Consider the following 22,197-nt stretch of genomic DNA (forward strand, 5'->3'; position numbering starts at 1 on the left):
GCTCAGGCTCTGAAGTACCTCAAGGAGTTGTGTTCTCAAGTCTTCCGTTGTCATTTCTGGGTCTTAGGAGGTCTGAAATAGGACTGGGAATCTACATTCCAGGGAATGCTGGCACAAGTGACTTCTGGAAATTACTTTGGGTAATACCGTCACAGAGGTACCATTTATGGGTGTGCGCTGGTGTGCTGCAGTCCATGGGGTTGCAGAGAGTCAGACACAACACAGCGACTGAACAAGAGCTAGTGCACAGGAGAAGGGCCGTCACTGCTCCTAGAAGAGGAGAACATTCAGAACGAGAGTCCTCGTTCAGAGGGGCCAAGTCTTCTCTTCTCATTCCCTTCACACAGAGAGTCACCCAAGAAGGCTCTTCCCCACTTCCTACGCCCCCCCACACTGCCCTCCAATGAGCGTACAGGAAGGGCACGTTTTGGATCTCCGCACTGTTTCCCACACTTCACGTCACCCCTTGCAGGAACTGCAACAGTCCTCTGGTAATAATGCTGGTATTATTATGGCCCTTTTACAGGCAGACGGACTCAGGGAAATGAAATCCATTGCCCCAGGATATACAGTTAAGGGAAAGAGCCTGGATTCAAACCCAAGACCTCAGGCCACCACCTGCTTCTCATAGAGAGCTCGTCAATTTGTAAGGAAAAGGATTCTTTTTCTGCAAAGACCACAGGAAGGGTCCTCCTTTACTGCTGCTACTGGCTAACTCCCCCTTGCTTCCTCACGCCTCCCGACCCTGCTGACCCCCTGCTTGCCCTCATGGGCTTCCTCCATCCAGCGACCCCTCCATATTCTCTGACACGGGTCCTCCCCGTTTCGCTGCTCTGTCTCCAGTCTGCTGTAGGACTGCATGGTCAGGCTCCATGACGACTCTCCTGTGATGCTTATCCTATCCTCTTTGGACCCCTGTCCTTTTCTTCCAGCCTCCTTCTAAAACCCAACCAGGACAAAGGCCACCCTCCTTCTCCATGCCCACCCACTGGGAACATGCCCCATTGCTCAGGGAAACCATGTGAGCTCCCAGTGAGTTTTCTTCAATCTCCCTAAACTTCCACATTCAGTTTCTTCCTGCTTCTCCAGTGATTACCTTCAAGGGCTCTCCCTTCTCAGACCTTTCATTCCTCATCAGCCCACCTAACCTCACCAGATAGCTTTGCCTCCTACTTTTCTGAGAATGCAGAATCCTTCAGCCAAGAACTCCTTCCACCTGTGTTCACCAAATCCACAAGTCACACCCTTGCTCTGGATTCAGGACCATCCAAGAGTGAATATTTAAGCTGATCCAAGTACATCTTGCTAGTCCCTTGGATGACAAGGAGATCAAACCAGTCTATCCTAAAGGAAATCAACCCTGAATACTCACTGGAAGGACTGATGCTGAGGCTGAAGGTCCAATCCTTTGGCCACCTGATGCGAAGAGCCAACTCAATAGAAAAGACCCTGATGCTGGGAAAGACTGAGGGCAAGAGGATGAGATGTTTAGATAGCGTCACTGACACAACAGCCACGAGTTTGAGCAAACTCTGGGAGACAATGAAGGACAGGGAAGCCTGACATGCTGCAGTCCATGGGGGTCACAAAGAGTTGGACACTATTTAGCAACTGAACAACAAAGTTCATCTCATGAGCATTAATCACTGAAAAATTCAGTTTCTTTTATCCTTTGGGAGCACTTTCTTATTTTCAGACTGAAATGTACATATTCACCTTATTTCATCATCGTTTCTGGTTAGGATATTAACCAGACAGCATGACCACCATGATTTTATTCATAGCAGCCAACTTTATATTACTAAACTATTCCTGGTTAAATTGTAGTACAGATCTTAGATCACTGGACCTCAAGTCCTAAAATTGTAAGGTTTAATAGAAATCTCCAGGTTTCAAGCACAATGATATGCATAAAAATTAAATAACTGAAATCTTTTAAACTTCAATGCAATACAAAAATAAATCTCTACAATCATTACTTCTCCCCAATCTCCAAGATATATTTCCACCTAAGGTATTTATCTTAAAAAATAAAAGTGTAAAGATAGGGCTAGCTTGAGGTAAAAATGTAGAAGATTTTGCTTGAATCATTCCTTCCCAGTTCCCAATATAATAGAAATAGTTTAGGCAGCCAGAACTGGATTTCAATTCCAGCACTGCCTCCTTCTGAGTAAGTTAACAAACATCACCCAGGCTCAGTTCCCTTGTCTCTAATACCAAGTAAATTATATTTAGCTAGCAGAAAAGTAATTGAAAGTATTTAGAGTATTTGGTACGCATTAGGTGTTCAATTGGAGAAGGCAATGGCACCCTACTCCAGTACTCTTGCCTGGAAAATCCCATGGATGGAGGAGCCTGGTAGGCTGCAGTCCATGGGGTCGCTGAGGGTCGGACACGACTGAGCGACTTCACTTTCACTTTTCACTTTCATGCATTGGAGAAGGAAATGGCAACCCACTCCAGTGTTCTTGCCTGGAGAATCCCAGGGACGGGGGAGCCTGGTGGGCTGCCGTCTATGGGGTCGCACAGAGTCGGACATGACTGAAGCGACTTAGCAGCAGCAGGTGCTCAATAATTGGTGGGCATGTTACTATTCTTTTCAGTGTTCCTAGTAAAGTCATTCATACCATAGCCTCAGATTTATACTGAGTATGTCTTTAGAGAAAGCACGCAGGCACACTTTTTTAAAAAGACTTGAAAACTTCTGTTTCTAGTCATGAGGAAGCAACAGGGACAGAATCAAACCTTCTGCCTCAAGCAACTGAAAGGTGAGAGACTTTCCTGGCAGTCCAGTGGCTAAGACTCCTCGCTCCCAAAGCAGGGGGCCCAGGTTCGATCCGTGGTGGGGCGATGAGATCCCACATGCTGCAGCTAAGATCCAGCAGAGACAAGTAAATAAATAAACAAAAATAAGTGTTCAAAAAAGACAAAACACATGAATGACAGTTTTCAGTCACTGGACAATGGGAAGTAGAAGACAGTGATCACTGAGAGAACGGAGACAGATGAAGTGAAAAACATCAATCGCCCCAGTCTGCTGTCTAGGAGGTTTCAGGGATTTACCTCAGGGAAGAGAAACACAGAGCCTAAGGGGGTACCTGAGTTCAGTGTCTGAGGAGGCTGCCGCTGCTGCTGCTAAGTCACTTCAGTCGTGTCCGACTCTGTGCAACCCCATAGATGGCAGCCCACCAGGCTCCCCCGTCCCTGGGATTCTCCAGGCAAGAACACTGGAGTGGGTTGCCATTTCCTTCTCCAATGCATGAAAGTGAAAATGAAAGTGAAGTCGATAGCTGGAAATTACAGGGCTGAGCACTGGGGAGGAAGGAGCTAATCAGAGAGAGGGCGCTCTGGAGACCTTTGGATGGCTCCCCTCAAGACTCTGGATGAGTTTTGATCAGGCATGTGAGGGAAGTACTAAGGCTGAGGCAAAAACCATGGGAGAGGAGAAGTAGGTGCAACCATTTCTGAAGCTCGCAAAGCTCTGGGAACAGATCAGATTTCCAATAGCCAGACAGGGGAAACCCTGCAATGTACTTGAGTAAAGGTCCAGCAGGGTATTGATTCAGAAGGAGGATAAAATTATCTCCAGGCCAAAGGCTGCTCGAGACCCAATTACCCAAGATTCAAACAAAGTCTTAGAATGAAGTAAACTGTTTTTAAAATATTGAAAGGAAAACAAAAAAGATTCTACCACCTAATAATGTAAAATTCACAATGTCTGGCATCCATCAAAGAATTACTAGGCACACAAAGCAGTAGAAAAATATAGCCCAACAAGGGGAGAAAAACTAACCTAAAGAAGGACACTTCGAGACATCACATATAACAGAATTGGTCGATGAAGGCTTCCTGGGTGGCTCAGTGGTAAAGAATCTGCCTGCCAATGCAGGAGACATGAGACACGGTTCAATCTCTGGTTTGGGAAGATCCCCTAGAGAAGGAAATGGCAACTCACACCAGAATTCCTGCCTGGGAAATCCCATGGACAGAGGAGCCTGGAGGGCTACAGTTCATGGAATTGCAGAAAGTCAGACATGACTGAGCATCTGAGCACCACACAAAAACAGCTATTGTAAATAGACTCCATATGTTCTAGAAGGTAAATGAAAGCCTAAGCATAAGAAAAAGAGATGGGAAAGATACAAAAGAAAAAAAAAAAAAAAAAAAAGGATAAAAAGAAAAAGGAAATAATCTCACAGACATCAAATAAGGAGGATGACGGCTATTGCTAACCTCGATTAACGACATAAAAGCTATACTATTCCGAGTATCAGGTACAAAAGTGACTTTTCCAAAATTAATACATTTTATATAACTAATTATATAAAAAGTCAAATCATACATTCTTTCATCTATGTAGTTATTGAGCACTCAGCTCTGTGTTTGATGATGAAGAAATAGAAAGCTGAATTAGACACGGTTCTTGCTTGTGTAAGTGTACAGTCCAGCAATCTGTTCAATAAATGATAGTCTAATTATAAAAGGCATAACTCAACTACAACTCAAAAACACAACATCTAACACAGAAAATGATCAGGCTATGAAATAAGAGAAAATAAAAAGAAATGAGATACAGAAAAATACATACAATTATTCCATTTTTACAAGTAAAAAGCTCTGAAATTAATTCAAAACAAAAACCTAATATACAGTAACGTGCATCTGTGCGTGTGCACATATGGGATAGAAATGCACAAGCTGATTTTAATACAGGAATTTAACTGTTTGGTTTTTTTCTTTCTGTTCCCAGATGCATTAATGTCTACTATGAGGCCAGGATACAATTTTCCATTATGAAATGCATATATTTCCCTTCAGTTCATGTTGCTGTCAAAAATATCAAAGCTTCTCCATCCCAGGGGAAGAAAAGGAAACCAAGAAAACTAGGGGATGTGTGTGTCTGTGATGTATATGCATGTGCCGTTGCTGTTTAGTTTTAAGTTGTGTCCACTCTTTATAACCCCATGGTCTGTAGCCCACCAGGCTCCTCTGTCCATGGGATTCTCAACGCAAGAATGCTGGAGTGGGTTGCCATTTCCTTCTCCAGGGGATCTTTCCAACCGAGGGATGGAACCCACGTCTCCTTCATGACAGGTGGATTCTCTACCACTGAGTCACTTGGGAAGCCTGTACGCATGTGTACATGCATGATATATTTCTATGCAACATGTGTATACTTAAAAATATCCATCCATACAGAAATATACATACAATTCTATGACTGTATTTTCTCTAGTTTTAGCCTAGTGAGTAAGAAAGTGACTTGCCTAATTCAAAAGGCTAGTTGAATAGTGCATATACCCGGGTATGACAGATCAAAGACTAAGCTAATCAAGAGATGGACACCAGCTTAAAAAAATTTTTTTTTAATTGTTAGGGCATACACAAGAAGAAAAAAATTACACATTGATAATTCAAAAAAAAGTGAAGAGGAACTAAAAAGCCTCTTGATGAAAGTGAAAGAGGAGAGTGAAAAAGTTGGCTTAAAGCTCAACATTCAGAAAACGAAGATCATGGCATCTGGTCCCATCATTTCATGGGAAATAGATGGGGAAACAGTGGAAACAGTGTCAGACTTTATTTTTGGGGGCTCCAAAATCACTGCAGATGGTGATAGCAGCCATGAAATTAAAAGACGCTTACTCCTTGGAAGGAAAGTTATGACCAACCTAGATAGCATATTCAAAAGCAGAGACATTACTTTGCCAACAAAGGTCCATCTAGTCAAGGTTATGGTTTTTCCAGTGGTCGTGTATGGATGTGAGAGTTGGACTGTGAAGAAAGCTGAGTGACGAAAAATTGATGCTTTTGAACTGTGGTGTTGGAGAAGACTCTTGAGAGTCCCTTGGATTGCAAGGAGATCCAACCAGTCCATTCTAAAGGAGATCAGCCCTGGGATTTCTTTGGAAGGAATGATGCTAAAGCTGAAACTCCAGCACTTTGGCCATCTCATGTGAAGAGTTGACTCATTGGAAAAGACCCTGATGCTGGTGGGGGGGGGGGTTGGGGACAGGAGGAGAAGGGGACGACAGAGGATGAGATGGCTGGATAGCATCACCGACTCGATGGACATGAGTTTGGGTGAACTCTGGGAGTTGGTGATGAACAGGGAGGCCCGGCGTGCTGTGATTCATGGGGTCGCAAAGAGTTGGACACGACTAAGTGACTGATCTGAACTGAATTCAAAAGAAGTCAGTCTAGGGGGAGGAGCCAAGATGGCGGAGGAGTAGGACGGGGAGAACACTTTCTCCCCCACAAATTCATCAAAAGAGCATTTAAACGTCAAGTAAATTCTACAAAACAACTTCTGAATGCCGGCAGAGGATACCAGGCACCCAGAAAAGCAACCCAACTCTTCGAAAGGAGGTCAACCAGCTACAACATGCAATGCCAGTTCAACAAAGATATAAAACTACAGCTGACCACGGAAAATATCACACACCCTTGGACACGGCTATAACGACTCTGAGGATTGAGACTAGCAAAAGGGGGAGGCCCAATACCCCTCGCCGTCCTAGTTCAGCAGGAAGTAGCCAGAAAGACCTCGATGCCCCGATTCCCAAAGAATTGGGCCTCCCATCTCTTGAGGGGGGAATGTTAGGTAGGTAGAATAGGGAAAAGGAGTCCAAAATGGCGGTGGCTAAAAGACAAGGAAGGTCCGAGGACCAGAGTGAAGACTTCAGGCAGAACAAACAGAACAAACAGCACTCCTGGCTAAGCCCAATTTGCATAGGGCAGGCCCAGGTGAAGGAAAAAACATATAAAAGGAGGAGCCAAAGCGCTTTCTCACAAACTCTCTCTCCCACGTGCGTGCGGGCACGCTCTCGCTCTCTCTCTCTCGCTCTCGCTCTCTCTCTTTCTCTCGCTCTGGCTCTTGCTCTTGCCCTCTCGCTCTCGGACTCTCTCTCCCGCGTGCATGCGTGCGGTCTCTCTCTCTCTCTTTCTCCCTCCCCACGCACTCCTCCACTCTCTTCTCTTTGAGTCTTGGATTCTATTGCTATCTTATAAATAAAATGGAGCTGTAACACTGAAAAAAAAAAAAAAAAAAAAAGAAGTCAGTCTACAAAGAAGTAATTTTACACAGCAAGTAATAATTATGTGCTTCATTCCATGAAAGAGGAAAAAAAATGACAGTATTTCAAATAACTATCGTGTTACACAAGCACTTGGAAAGGGCTTCCATTTTACAGCATCTCTAGCCAACGAGGACATGGGCCATTGTCACTGGTGGGGAGTTATTGGAGGACAAGCCTTGATTTGTCTGGAGTGACATCAATTACTGTACACGGTACCTCGTACAGGAAGGAGCAAACAGCTTCTGAAAAAACTTTCCACAGGTTCTCTTCCCTCTAGAAATACTGTAGACTCACACACATCGCTAACAAAGCACTAGAACACCAGCTCCAGCAGTGCGTGTGAATTTGCAGCGCCTGTGGCAATGCCTGACACACAGCGGGTGCACAGTGCTCCAGTCTACCATTCATCTCTTTAGGGATTCCCAAAAGCCTCCGGATGTGGGGCCAGATGCCTTCTACCACCCTTCAGTGCAGTCCCTACAAAACAACTTGGGTGATTTCCTCCCCCTCCTCTTTTAAACATGAGTCAGAGGTTGCTTCCCTGCTTGAAATCCTTCAATAGCTTGCACTTCAAATAACATCTGTACTCCTCACTTTGGCAGGCACGATCTGGCCCAGCCAACCTCTCCAGACACACGTTAAGGACCAGCCTGACAACCCACCCCATGCCAATTTCCTTCTCCTGCCCAACCATACACACCTTTCATTTCCTTTCAAGAGCCAGGTTCTTACCACCTCAGGCCTTTCCACGGGGCTTTTTCTGTTTTTAGAATTTTCTCATCTTCCCAAACTCGCCTTTTCTTCCTGTTCTTCCCTCCTACTACTGGAATAATTTTAATCTATCCTTGGGGTCTTGGCATGAATATAACTTCTTCAAGGGGACCTTATCTGAACACCCTCCAATTGCTCCGAGGCGAGTCAGGCTTCCAGCTCTCTTTGGTAACAGCCCACGATTGTAATTATATGATCACCTGCACAGCTATTTGGAAAACATCTGCTTCTTTAGAAATGTGTCTCTCCATAGGAGCATCACCTGTCTGTCGTGTAAACTGCTGTTTCTCTAGTGTCTTGTAAAATACGGAGTGCATTATGAACCTTCAGTGATGGTGCGGTGAATGAATGAATACACCAATGTACCGCCCTGCTGTCCTGAGAAAAAAAGGGTAAATAACCGTGGAAAGTATAACAGAACTGTCAGGGAGACATGAAATCAGGTATATAAATTGTGAAACGTTAATTCGAGGGCCTACTTATTTTCTGGCACTTGATAATGAGAAGTCTTCCAACACGATGGGAAATGAAAACAAAAGAGGACTGAACATCATCTTCTAGAAGAGTCCAACCACTAAGCCCCCAGGCTATCCGCATCCCTTAATCATGCCGGTGCCATCATTAGTATCAAGAGGGACTAAGAAAAAGGACGTTTGCTGGTTGGAGTATAACTTTCATTTAAAAACAAGTGTGTGGAATAGTTTACCATCAGAGAGTCTGAGTATCTCTGTGAGCTGGTGAGAAAGCTTTGGTTATAGATCTCCGGGTTACATTTTTAAAGTCTCTGACAACTTCTCTTATTTCAGACCTTGGAATCCAGCAACAATAGAAATCGAGCGGGTCAAAGAAAGGAGAAGATGAAGGAGTTATCTGGAGATGCAGTTGGAGCCTAGGCTGATCCCTGCATGAGTAGCTGAGGGCCTATGTTAATTTCAGAGCAAAAGCGTGACTAGCAGAGACAGGAGTCAGCGGCCGTCCACGCGCACCAAAGCAACGTCTCCACCCCTGCTTCTCTCATGAGCGCGAGACCCTTACATGTGACTGATCACCACGTGCTTCCTTCAACAGCCTCTTCGTATTCCACACATCCAAAAAGGAACACACCCTCTTCTCCCCAGCCCCCTTCTCCCTTCCCTGTTCTCAGTCAATGACCGCACCACTTACACAATTTCCAAAGCCAGAAGCCCAGGATTAATGGGTTTACTGTTGATTATTCACTTTCCGTGCATTTCACATGGACTCAGTTATCAATTCCTTCTTTTTTTTTTCTTTAATTAAATGTTCCCTTCACTTCTCTCCCCACTGTGACAATAATTGCCATTATTATCTCATGGCTGGGTAACCACTACACCCTCTCACCAGATTTCTTTGCCACCAGCCTTTCCCCACTCCCATCAGTTCTCTGCAGGACTTAACACAAGTTCTCTGTGGAACTACAGATCTACATTCCACATGTAAGTGATATCACATGAAACTTATCTTTGTCTGTCTGACTTACTTCACTTAGTATGACAATCTCTAGGGGAGGGATAAATTGAGAGATTGGCATTGACATATACACACTACCATTTATAAAACAGATAACTAATAAGGACCTACTGCATAGCACAGCGGAGAAGGCAATGGCACCCCACTCCAGTACTCTTGCCTGGAAAATCCCATGGATGGAGGAGCCTGGTAGGCTGCAGTCCATGCGGTTGCTAGGAGTCAGACACGACTGAGCGACTTCACTTTCACTTTTACTCTCATGCATTGGAGAAGGAAATGGCAACCCACTCCAGTGTTCTTGCCTGGAGAATCCCAGGGACGGGAGCCTGGTGGGCTGCCGTCTATGGGGTCGCACAGAGTCGGACACGACTGAAGCGACTCAGCAGCAGCAGCAGCAGTGTAGTACAGGGAGCTCTACTTAATACTCTGTAGTGGTCTACATGGGAAAAGAACCTAAAAAAGAGTGGATGTATGTGGTTGTAAGACTGATTCACTTTCCTATACACCTGAAAAGCGTACAGTATTGTAAATCCAGCACACACCAATAAAAATGACAAAATAACCCCACAAACACACACACACAAAAACAAGTAAAAAACTAGAGCTCTAATCATAGGACTCCCCAGCTTACCACTCTTCAGCCATATCCTATAGCGTCCTTTATTTGTTAGTGTCATTGCTACTCATCATGCTGATTTGTATTTGTTTATCCCCGCCTCTCTATTTCTCCCACTAGGCTCTCATATAGGAGAGTGAGGTCTATGTATTGTAATCCCAGTATTCATCACCACATCTGGCTTGATAAATCCAAGTTAAAAGAGAGATGCTTCAGGAGATGAAAGGATTTAACAAATGCCTCTTCATATCTGGGCATATTGAAGAGGATAAAGGTGTTCCTGGGAGGATTAAACAACCCAACAAGGAAGCTAGACAAAAAATATTCAGAGGAAGCAGAGTGGAATTAAAATGAGTGCAGGCATCCATGAGTGAGAGAGGAAGAGGACAGCTCATGTCCCCATGAGCTGTGAAGCTAAGCTCTTCTCAGAGTGGCAGGGAACAGGGATGCGGAGAGTGAACTCAGAGCTTCAGAAGGAACTGCAAGGTAGGAACCGAGGACGAACTCCGATACCTGTGAGATTTAAGCCACGATAAGGCAGGTGGCACTTCCACAGCTAATGGGGAGTTGTGATGCCTTTTCTGAACACGTATTTGAAACACAACAAATGTCACACTAAGAAACCTGAGGTAAGAGATATATGTCCACTTTAAGTCAATAACAGGGCTTCCCTGGAGGCTCGGATGATGAAGAAACCACCTGCCAATGCGGGAGACCTGGGTTCGATCCCTGCGTTGGGAAGATCCCCTGGAGAAGGGAATGGCTACCCACTCCCGTGTTCTTGCCTGGAGAATTCCATGGACAGAGGAGCCTGGAGGGCTACAGTCCATGGGGTTGCAAAGAGTCAGACACGACTGTGCGACTAACACACAACAAGTCAATAACAGCTAAGGAGAGATTGCTGATGTTAGGCAAGAAAACTTCAAAAAGTTTAGAGCAAAGCAAGGTATAAACTCATGTCCAGAGAACATCCAGGAAATATTACCAGCTCCCAGGCGGGCCTGGGCAGGCAACTTAACACCTGGTCAACTCAGCTGCTGCTTTCCAACCCTTTCAGTTGATGGCTATGACTCTGGAGGAGAAGCCAGGATATACAGAGAAGGGGACAGCTGGTTGCACAGATGGTGTGAAGCTTGGGATTTGATATTCTCAGTTTCAATCAATGACACCAGAGATGGGGGCGCTCCTGGGAAGTGACACTGTGTATCACAGGCAACACCAGACCACATGAGGATTATTTTGAAACCTGAGATTAGGAAGTGACACTGCTCAGTAAAAAACACACACACACACACACACACACAACTGTAAACCAGATCACAGGGAGCATACCAGAGAGGGCAACAAAAGATGGATGGATGGCCGTGGCCTGGGATCTCCATAGCCGAAGGGAAAATCTGGTTTGATGGCAGTATTCTAATGTCTCGTGAGATGTTAACAGATATTTGTTAAAGGCTAAGTTATGTTTGGGGAATCCAAGATACACGCCACTACTCTTTCAAACTGCACATTAGCAGAGTCAAGGCTCTGAGGAAACCCACAGAGAAAGCAATCATCACAGCCTCGTCTAACTCAATGAAACTATGAGACATGCCGTGTGGGGCCACCCAGGATGGATGGGTCATGGTGGAGAGTTCTGACAAAACATCCACTGGAGAAGGGAATGGCAAACCAGTTCAGTATTCTTGCCTTGAGAACCCCATGAACAGTATGGAAAGGCAAAAAGATAGGACACTGAAAGATGAACTCCCCAGGTCGGTAGGTACCCTATCTCGAGATCAGTGGAGAAGGGTGAGACGGCTGGATGGCATCACCGACTCAATGCACATGAGTTTGAGCAAGCTCTGGGAGATGGTGGAGGACAGGAGACCTGGCAGACCATAATTCGTGGGGTCACAAACAGTCGGACATGACTGAGCAACTGAACTGAACTATGTTAAACCCAGAATCTACCATGGTCATTAGGCCACATAAATACTTACACGACATCCACCCCACCTAACAACTGTAAGACACTGATGTTCCATCAGGCCAGTTTAGAAAATCTGGATCTATACTAAGGCACAAGGTATGGATAATAGAAACAAATCAACAATAACAAAAATTTGAAAATTCCTCAAAACTAAAAATATGTGGAATAAAATAAGTGTCCAATACTATAAGGAGGCAAATATTATCTCATGATAAACCAAGACTTTCAGTGTGGGATTTACGACCGGAGTACAGGTGGTGCTAGTGGTAAAGAACCCGCCAGCCAATGCAGGAGACATACGAGACGCAGGTTTGATCCCTGGGTCAGGAAGATCCCCTGGAGGAGGGGATGGCAACACACTCCAGTCTTCTTGCCTGGAGAATTCCATGGACAGAGGAGCTGGGTGGCCTATAGTCCATGGGGTCGCACAGAGCTGGACATGACTGAAGTGACTGAGCATGCAAGCACTTACCAGTAGAATGGTTCATTTGGGATAAAATAAGCAAATTCGATGAAATGATCTTGAGTAGCACTACATATAAAGAAGGTAGATGAGGAAGTTCATGAAAGTGGGAAGGGGACTGTGGTGATGATGAAAGGGGAGGAACATTAAAGAGGTGTAATCGTGGGAGCTCACAATGACCCATCAGAATGGCATGATACAGCAACCATAAATGCATTTGATTTCCTGGGAAATCCTTTTGATAAAATCAGAGGATATGAAAAATGTGTGTCCTGCTTTGTTGATAATTCATATTTCCCAATAAACAGGGAAAAAGTAGTAAGGAATGGGATTCAGTGTCAATTTGATTTGAATAAGCAAGGAAAGAGTAGTTGGTCATTTAGAAATACCAGAAACTTTGGGAGAAGGCCAAGTGCTCATAAAATCTAACCTCTCTGTCATCCTGTCAGAGACAATTTAGAGGAGATTTCTTGGAAGGAAGGGTACAGTTAAAAGTTGCCTCAGACAGGTGCTAGCATGAAAACTGGGCGAGGGGCAACATTCTTCGGCTCTATGATTATGGGGGGAAGAAACAGCACCACCCATTAGGTACTTCATGTGAATATACAACAGAGCTGTAAGAACTGAAATGATGTGGAGGCGGCAAAAAAGAGAGGTTGGTAGTACAGAACAGATACTTTAGAAATAGATTAAACGTGCACAAGTGAACTTCCGATAAAAGAGGAAAGTATATCCATGGAGGCATGGACAATTAGGACTATGTATCAACTGTAGAGAGTGGGCAAAACCTTTCTGCATTTAGAAATGGAATACTCAAAAAGGACTCATAAAGGAAATGGTAAACTTTCTTTTTTTAAAAAAGAAATAATATTAAAGAGGTGAAAAACAGACTAGATAAATATTTTTAGAGAATATGAACTGCAAGATTAAAATAATTTTCCAGGTAAGAATGCTGGGGTGGGTTGCCATTTCCTCCTCCGGGGGATCTTCCCAACCCAGGGATCTAACCCACACCTCTTATGTCTCCTGCACTGGCAGGCAGATTCCTGACCAACTGCGCCACCTGGGAAGCCCCTTAAAATGCTTAAAAGCAATGACCAAATACAAGCCAATAAAAAAGTCAGCCCGAATCCTATGTGATAAGTGGATATAGCATGAAAGTAACCTATTTACAAAAGAGGAAATATGAGTGAAAAAATAAATGAAGGAAAATGCCACAATTTAAAAAGAGTAGTTATAAAATAATTTAAGGCAAAAGAACAGGATGCCACCTTTGCATATCAAGTCAGTAAATATTAAATATGCATTTATATTTTGGAAATTAATTGTCCAGTATTTAACAAGAAACTTTAAAATGTTCATTTCTTTTGACCGACTAATTCTACATGTAGGAGTCAATCCAAGGGAAATAATTCTAATTGCCAAAAACTTCTATGCATAAAAAAGGTTCACCATAATATCGTTAAAAAACATCACAAGGAAGAAAGGGAGGAGTAAGAGTTAATGTTTAATGCATGCTTACTATGTGTAGGTACTATGCAGTTAGTGTATGTCATAAGTTATCATATTTCAATCTTACAACTGTCTCATGAAATAGATACAATTATCATTTTATAGAAAAGGTAAAATACTTAAACTCAAAGAGATTAAGTTCTCCAGAAACTTGGCTAGGAAGAAAATAAAATAAAAAAAAAAAAAAAAAAAAAGGAAACAGCTTAAGTGCAAATACAGAAAAACTGGTGAAGATTTATTCAAAGGACTATTCTAAAATTTTAATATAAAACTATAAAATGGAAAAAAAATAATTTAGGATAAGGTGTTAATAAAAATACGTAATAGAGATTTCTATATTTAATAGTACTCACATACTTCATAGAGAAAAGACTGGAAGACAATATATACACAGTAACCAAGCACAACAGAACTTTACCCTGAGAGAGTCTCGACAAAGGAAGTCTGCAGGCCGCCACGAGAACAAAGCCAAGTGCAGTTCCCCTGATGGGTGGGGAGGGATGACGCAGGATGCTCCACAAGACCCCAAAAGGCTCAGATGCAGCTTAAGCACTTTGGCTAATATAGGAGATGGAGAATGTAATTCAGGGCAGATACGGTAAATCTTCTACAACGAGTAGGGCTGTAATTCTTTTCATGGTAAGTTGCTGGGAAAATCATAAATCGGTCATGGTTAAAATGTCAGAAGACTCAAAATCATAAGAAAAAAATAATGAATTATTGAGGTTGTGGCTTACCCTGGAAGTCATACAACACTTTCTGAGAGGAGTGGAGGTGGAGACAAGAGTAAAGTGATTTCTGCTGTATGAATATTTCAATTAGACAGCTGGGAAAATTTGGGACAGAAACATATAAATCTGTACTCTCAAGTTATTAGGAGGAAGTATTTGTCTAGATTAGCTTTAGGGAAAAGGGGTCTGGATAAACACATGTTCAAATGATAGAAAATGTCATTTATGTGCATACACACACATCCCATAGCAGACTAAGCCTCTACTGCATTTATTTTACAACATTTTGGGGAATTTTATAAATAGCCTAAGCATAATGTTTTGTAATATTAATATCTGACTTTCCTTTTCGTGTCTCCCACCTTCCTTTGCTTCCTGTCCTCTCTTCTCCTTTGTTGTGTTATAGAAGAAAGGGCATTACATACACGCTTATATTCGTGTACACACTGCCACACGCAGTACGTATAACTCACTACAGCTAGTTTAGACGCTTACATGTACTGCCCTATTGACAAAACAAAAACAACAAAAAATCAAATGCTTGCTCAACTCAGCTCAAAGTCCACACATATATGGGTGTGCAACTTAGTAACTCTCCAAAGGCAATAGGTTTATACTTAATGTATCCTGTCTACTCTAATACAACTTGATGTGCAAAAGTGAGTTGTTCTTCTGACATATAAGAATGACCATAGTGTAATTCCAATCCCAAAGAAGGGCAATGCCAAAGAATGCCGAATCTACTGCACAACTATACTCATTTCACATGCTGGCAAGGTAATGCTCAACATCCTTCAAGCTAGGCTTCAGCAGTACATGAACCAAGATACACAAACTGGATTTCGAAAAGGCAGAGGAACCAGAGATCAAACTGGCAACATCTGCTGGATCACAGAAAAAGCAAGAGATTCCAGAAAAACATCTACTTCTACTTCATTGACAATGTTAAAGCCTTTGACTGTGTGGATCATAACAAACTGTGGAAAATTCTTCAAGAGATGGGAATACCAGACCACTTTATCTGTCTCCCTGAGAAACTTGCATGCAGGGCAACGAGCAACAGTTAGAACCGGACATGGAACAACAGACTGGCTCAAAATTGGGAAAGGAGTACATCAAGGCTGTGTATTGTCACCCTGCTTATTTAACTTCTATGCAGAGTATATCATGTGAAATGCTGGGCTGGAGGAATCACAAGCTGGAGTCAAGATTTCAGGGAGAAATATTAATACCTCAGATATGCAGATGATATCACTCTACTGGCAGAAAGTGAAGAGGAACTAAAGAGCCTCTTGATGAGGGTGAAAGAGGAGAGGGAAAAACATGGCTTAAAACAACATTCAAAAAACTAAGATCACACCATCTGGTCCCATAACTTCATGGCAAATAGATGGGGAAAAAATGGAAACAGTGACAGAATTTATTTTCTTGGGCTCCAAAATCACTGCAGATGATGACTGCAGGCATAAAATTAAAAGATGCTTGCTCCTTGGAAGAAAAGCTACAAGAAACCTTGATGGCATATTAAAAAGCAGAGACATTACTTTGCTGACAAAAGTCCATCTAGTCAAAGCTATGGTTTTTCCAGTAGTCATGCATGGATGTGAGTTGAACCATAAAGAAGGTTGAGTGTTAAAGAATTGATGCTTTTGAACTGTGGTGCTAGAAAATAGTCGAGAGTCCCCAGGAGAGTACGGAGCTCAAATTAGTCAATTCTAAAGGAAATCAGTCCTGAATATTCATTGGAAGGACTGATAACTGAAGCTGAAGTTCCAATATTTTGATCACCTGATGTGAAGAACTGACTCATTGGAAAAGACCCTGATGCTGGGAAACATTGAAGGCAGGAGGAGAAGGGGATGACAGAGGATGAGATGGTTGGATGGCATCACCAACTCGATGGACATGAGTTTGAATAAACTCCGGGAGATAGTGAAGGACAGGGAAGCCTGGTGTGCTGCAGTCTACGGGGTTGCAAAGAGGTGGACACGACTTAGTGACTGAGACCTGGGTTTGATCCCTGGGTCAGGAACATCCCCTGGAGAATGGAATGGCAACCCACTCCAGTATTCTTGCCTGGAGAATCTCATGGACAGAGGAGCCTGGTGGGCTACAGTCCGTGTGGTTGCAAGAGTTGAACACAACTTCAGGACTAAACCACATTAGCGACATGGCATAATAACTGTCAGTTTTCCATTGAAAATTCTGGAAAGGCAGAGAGGCAGGGACCACCTCTGCACCAGGACAGTGCCTCAAAAAACGTGTGTTAAGTGAGTGAATAAGTTGAGTAAAGTGGATACAGGAGACCTGAGCATCTTTCCAGGCAGCACAAATCCCATCTCACTGATGACATCTTTCCTCAGACCCCAGGCATTGATCCTTCTGGAAATTACTATAGTACTAGTCTGAACCACCTCTTAGCCCATGATTCTACCCATTATTTTTTTTTTTTTTTGCTGGTTTTTAATCACTATGTTTTTTAATTCGGGGAGACATGCTCCCTGAATCCTCAAGGACACTTATATAGGTATATATTTATTCTATTTCCCAAAGCATTTGTTACAGAGCACATGGAAAATCAGCAACAAACTTGTTAAATTCAATGATGAACTCTTTCCAAAGACTTCCTACTTTGTGACGTCTCCAAACATTTTCTCTCTCAAATGCATTACTATTATGACAATTCCAAAATATGATGGAAAGAAACCATGGAACACAATGTCAGTTGACTCGGGCTTCTAAGCCTTGCCATTTCAGTGCTGGAAAAGCCACCCACCCAAACTCCGGGCCCCTCTTCCCCTATTTTTAACATGGGAACACGAACCTTAGCCGCAACCACCATTAGGACCTACCTGTCTCAAAGAGAAGACTGGAATCAAATGCTGTAACATCCGTGGAAGAGCTTTGCAAATTGGAAAGCAAATATTAGCTCTACTATTTACCTTTTTAAAATACAAAATTCATGTTGCAATGCCATCAGTGAGAGATACTGCATGTGAGTTTTTTTCTGGGAACGGCTGTTCGGCAGAAGAGCGAAGTGACGAGGACAAGACACTCAGGCACATGGCCTGCCAAACACGCCCTGGGCATAAATCCCAGGCCAGGCTCAACATTTGTGTGTGGAAAGATTACGAGGTGCCAAGCACCCAAGCCTGCCGGCGCGGCTGCAGACATCTTCCAACCCCAGAGAGGGCTTACCTGACACGAGCTGCTGTCCAGGCAACCCCACGGGAACCATGCCCAAGTTATTCATGGCGGTGGCCCAGGCGGTGGGGTCTGTCACCGACATGTTTAGCTGGGTCGCGTCTATTGCGATGCTCCCCAAACCATCGGCCGCTGCGGGTGGGAAAGCAAACCGACTTAGATTCCACCGGCGAGGGTGTCTGAAAACAAATTGCGTTTCTGGAGACGTGAGGCTTCCTTTAAGCACATTCCCAAATCACAAAAAAATACGGCACTGTAATTGACACCAACACTTTCTCCAGACGTCAACATGACGGAACACATTCTGGGAGGAAACTTAATGACATGCAGTTTATATCATACTCAGCGTGCCATTAAGGATGCACCTCTAGGGGGGAAAAAAATGAAGAATCACTTCCTTTTCCCAGGGAAACATTAGTTAAGTTCCCCAGTGAAGAGGACTCTTTGGGTAAAACAAGTCAATTGGGTAAGAATAAATTTGTCTGTTTGTGAGTGTAATTCTGAAGCAGGAACACCCTCTAACTATCTAATACAAATCTCCAAATTCAGTTGTCGAGCACTGAAAGCAGTCCTGATTGAATTTATTAAGACTTACCTTATAACACATTCCATCCTTAACAAATAATGAACATTCGTACATGAAATGCAGGTGCCTGTCTGAAGTGACTCCCAAAATATTTCTTACAAGCACAGACTTTTATTAAGACAAAATAAATAATATTGAAAACAAATAGCACAGAGCTAAAAAAGAAGACAGCAAAATATATCAAACTGGACTTGATGCTCTTTTTTGTTTTAAAGAAATTTATTTTCTCAATTATCTTTGGTTAAAGTCTTTATTGAGTTTGTTACAATTTTTGCTTCCGTCTTATGCTTTGGTTTTTTGGCCTGGAGGCATGTGGGATCTAAGCTCCCTGATGGAGGGATCTAAACCACACTCTCTACACTGGAAGGCAAAGTCTTAACCACCAGCCCACCAGCGCAGTCTGAGTTAACTGTGACGTTCACTAGTTCCACGGCCTGGCTTGTTTGAGGAGCCCAGGCTCCTGCTTCGACACGTTTCCATGGCTGGGGAGCCTTTCCACTATGATGCAAAATGCCCGCCTTGTGTCCTGTGCTGGCCACCGACATTTACCTGCAGCCATCATCTGAGGAAGCTGCTGGGAACACTGGGTGATGCTCTCAACGCCACCTGCATCTACGACTGAATTACGAGCATCCTGAGCGGCAGGAGCGCTTTGATGGCTGAGTGCAGGGTCCCCGCGGACATCATCGGATTCTGCAAAAGGGGGAGAGCAGTGGGGTGAGAAAGACTTCTGGGGCAAATCTGTCGTCTACTCCAAACAACAACAGCAAACAAACAATGGCAATTTGCAGTGGCACGCACAGAAGCGAAGTCGCCTCCTTGTAGAGTCTCAGTTTCAGCGGCCGGGAGACATGAGGGTCAACCGGCGACCACCTGGAGCAGGGCTGGCTGAATAAACAGCCCCTCTGTGGAGCGGCTAGTACCTGGCCTCCAGCTGAACAGACTTCACAAACGGAGCTTATCAGGCCCCACACAGCCTCCTCCACACACGGCACATCAATGGAGAGGGCAGACTCGCGGCACATGTGATTTTTTTAAGTTCAAAAATTAATTGATGTTATTTTCGAAGACAGTCATCTGTGAAACGTATTCAGACAGGGAGAAAAAGTGGGGAAAAGGAGGAAAAAAGCAATAAGCTATTCACGGTGAGATTGGTAAAGGACGTGCCCAAAATACAATCGTGCGAAAAGGTGAAAGGGAAGAATGGCATGCCGCCTGCCCATCGAAGAAGTGCAGAGCGTGATGGGGCCACCGAGGAAAAGCACTTGCTTTTTTTTATTTCTATGACAAGATATGATTAACTGGCTGTACCTTGCTTGGTCTGAGTTTTCCTGAGAATTGAACAGCTTATATATAAACGTATTTTTATAAGCCTTTTCAAAGCACTTTTCTAACCAAAAAAACCCACAATAAAACATTACAAAAAGTTGCAAAGGGCCCCTCCAGACTTCACTATTTTTACAATGCTATGCTTTCTCTCCATCCTTAAAAATGCAAAAACATACCCTTCCTATATACATGTTAAGTGCACTTTCACCAGCTTGAGACTAGAAGATAAAATATATCACTTGAATTTTACATAGACGGGTAAAACAACTGAATGCAAAGTATTTATTTTTATTTAGGTATCCATTTAGAAATTTTTATTACATGTGCTTCTTTTAATAGGTATTTTAGAATTAGTGTTACAGTCTGTGTGTTAGTATATCTAGTATGAAGATTGGCCCTTTGATTTCTTTGATTCTTAGGTGGGAGAATCAGTGATCCCTTTGAACACTACTCTCAATAAATAAATAAATTTTCCAGGTGAGTGTAAGTTTCATTCAAATGGAAGCTCAGGTTTCAATATCTCAAGGATAGGTAGGTATTGAGCAAATTGTTTCTTTGGTCTCCATGAATCCCTAGCCCTCAGCACAGGGACATGAGAAATGGTAGGGAATTGTTTTCCATAGTCTATCAGGAAGATGAAACCTTTTCATCAAGAAGCAGTCCAGGTTTGATGCACGATACTGGATGCTTGGGGCTGGTGCACTGGGACGACCCAGAGGGAGGGTATGGGGAGGGAGGAGGGAGGAGGGTTCAGGATGGGGAACACAGGTATACCTGTGGCGGATTCATTTCGATATTTGCAAAACTAATACAATATTGTAAAGTTTAAAAATAAAATAAAATTAAAAAAAAAGAAGCAGTGAAATGATTCCAATTTTGGGAGCAAACTGTACTCAGGACAAATGTTTTATACCGCGCAATTAGACTCTTCTACCTAAATGAATTCAGAATGTGTTTATGTCTTACATGCCTCCATTATCTTAGGCAATGAATGCCATCAAAGAGATTCTCACCATGTAAAATAAAGCCAGTAACATCAAGGCATAAGTAACCAAATGCCTGCCCTCTCGCTGTACACTCACTAGCGACATTTCTATGGTGGAACCTTAAAGCAATTTTCTTCTCTCCACATCCACCTATTTCAGAACACCAAAGCAGAGACAGGCTAGAATGTGTTCATTCTTTTGCTCAAATGGCCCAGAAGTAGAGGCAGATCGGATCACTGCAAGGCCACTGTTTGTCTTACTTATCGCCCACTGAAGTTTAGTTGGCTTGCTTTTTTCTTTTCTAGCTCAAGTTCTCCCCAAATGGGCATTAATCACAACTTTTTCCTGTCCAATGAGTCTGCAGTTCTGGAACACTGTATCAGAGAACATCCCTCTGTTGTGTAGGCTTTATGACTTGCACCTGACCGGCCATGTTTCACTTTGCCTTTTTCACTGTAGTGTTTTAGGGGTGGTGTTAGTCTTCTTGGCTTTTTAACTGTCTGTTCCAGTGTTCGTTTTCACTTTAATGACTGCGGTCTTACAAAGGGGCATCAAGTGTCCTGGTGGCCCATAGCTTCTACCTACACTTTGCATCACCATCTTAATAAACTATTGTTTCATGGAGAAAAAACACTAACAAACTGCTACTGTTTCACCAAAAAAACTATTGTTTCCTTGGCAAGTTGTGCTTTGTAAACCTAAAGTTGCTCCTAATGAGACTTAATTATTATTCTGGAATTTATGAATAGTTCCAACAGTGATTTTTATACTCTACTAACTTCTATTGTTCCTATCGAGTACCTGCCTCTCTAAATGATTCAAGGCCATAATACCTAATTTATCATTCTAATCAATTTCTCTGCCTTAGTTTTCTTATTTCTAAACGATACAAAAGACTGATATTCTTAATGATGTTTATTTACACACAGACATGTGGGGAGTTAAAAATTACAGCTAATAAAGCACTTGGAATAAAGCAGGTATTAATTATTATTATTTTATTTGGAAGTGTAGCTTGACATTAAGGTACCCTGGGATCTTGGTGTTCCACTGGATAATTATGTAATTAATTTTAAAACAGTTAGTAACACTCAATATTTCTAAAAGTAAGGGCTGCCCTAGTTTTCTGTGTCACATCTAAATTGTACCAGAATATTTCTTCCTTTTCCACTGTTCTTTTGTAAAATAATGTAATTTAAAAAATGTACAAATGTTTCTCTCTAGGTTTTTTTTTTTTTTTCCAAGCTATGAAACTACAAAAGCCTTCAAGAGATTCATGATCAATTGTGAAACTGGCAGTTTCTATTTACAGCTATTAGTGAGGTAAGATTATTCCCAATCAGGAATTGGGAATTCCCAAATTCCCAATGTATAAAATGCCTAGGATAACAATACAGTTTTGTCCAAGGTTCAATGGAAATCTAACCTGTTCTTTGTTAAGTTTCATTCAAGTACAAAATCTC

General features: G+C 42.8%; 1 protein-coding gene across 5 annotated transcripts in view; it reads right to left on the bottom strand.

Moving 5' to 3' along the window:
- The window catches only part of ENOX1 (ecto-NOX disulfide-thiol exchanger 1), a 687,342-nt gene that overhangs the window by 242,596 nt on the left and 422,549 nt on the right, over positions 1-22,197 (bottom strand). For all 5 annotated transcript variants that reach the window (XM_070380253.1, XM_070380256.1, XM_070380252.1 and 2 more), the window contains 2 exons: positions 18,969-19,112; positions 17,828-17,965 (listed from right to left, as the gene is read on the bottom strand). In XM_070380253.1, coding sequence (XP_070236354.1) covers positions 17,828-17,965; positions 18,969-19,112 — 282 coding nt within the window. The remainder of the gene's footprint in view (positions 1-17,827; positions 17,966-18,968; positions 19,113-22,197) is intronic.

The sequence above is a fragment of the Bos mutus genome, chromosome 12 (assembly GCF_027580195.1).
Source record: "Bos mutus isolate GX-2022 chromosome 12, NWIPB_WYAK_1.1, whole genome shotgun sequence".
Classification (NCBI taxonomy): Eukaryota; Metazoa; Chordata; class Mammalia; order Artiodactyla; family Bovidae; genus Bos; species Bos mutus.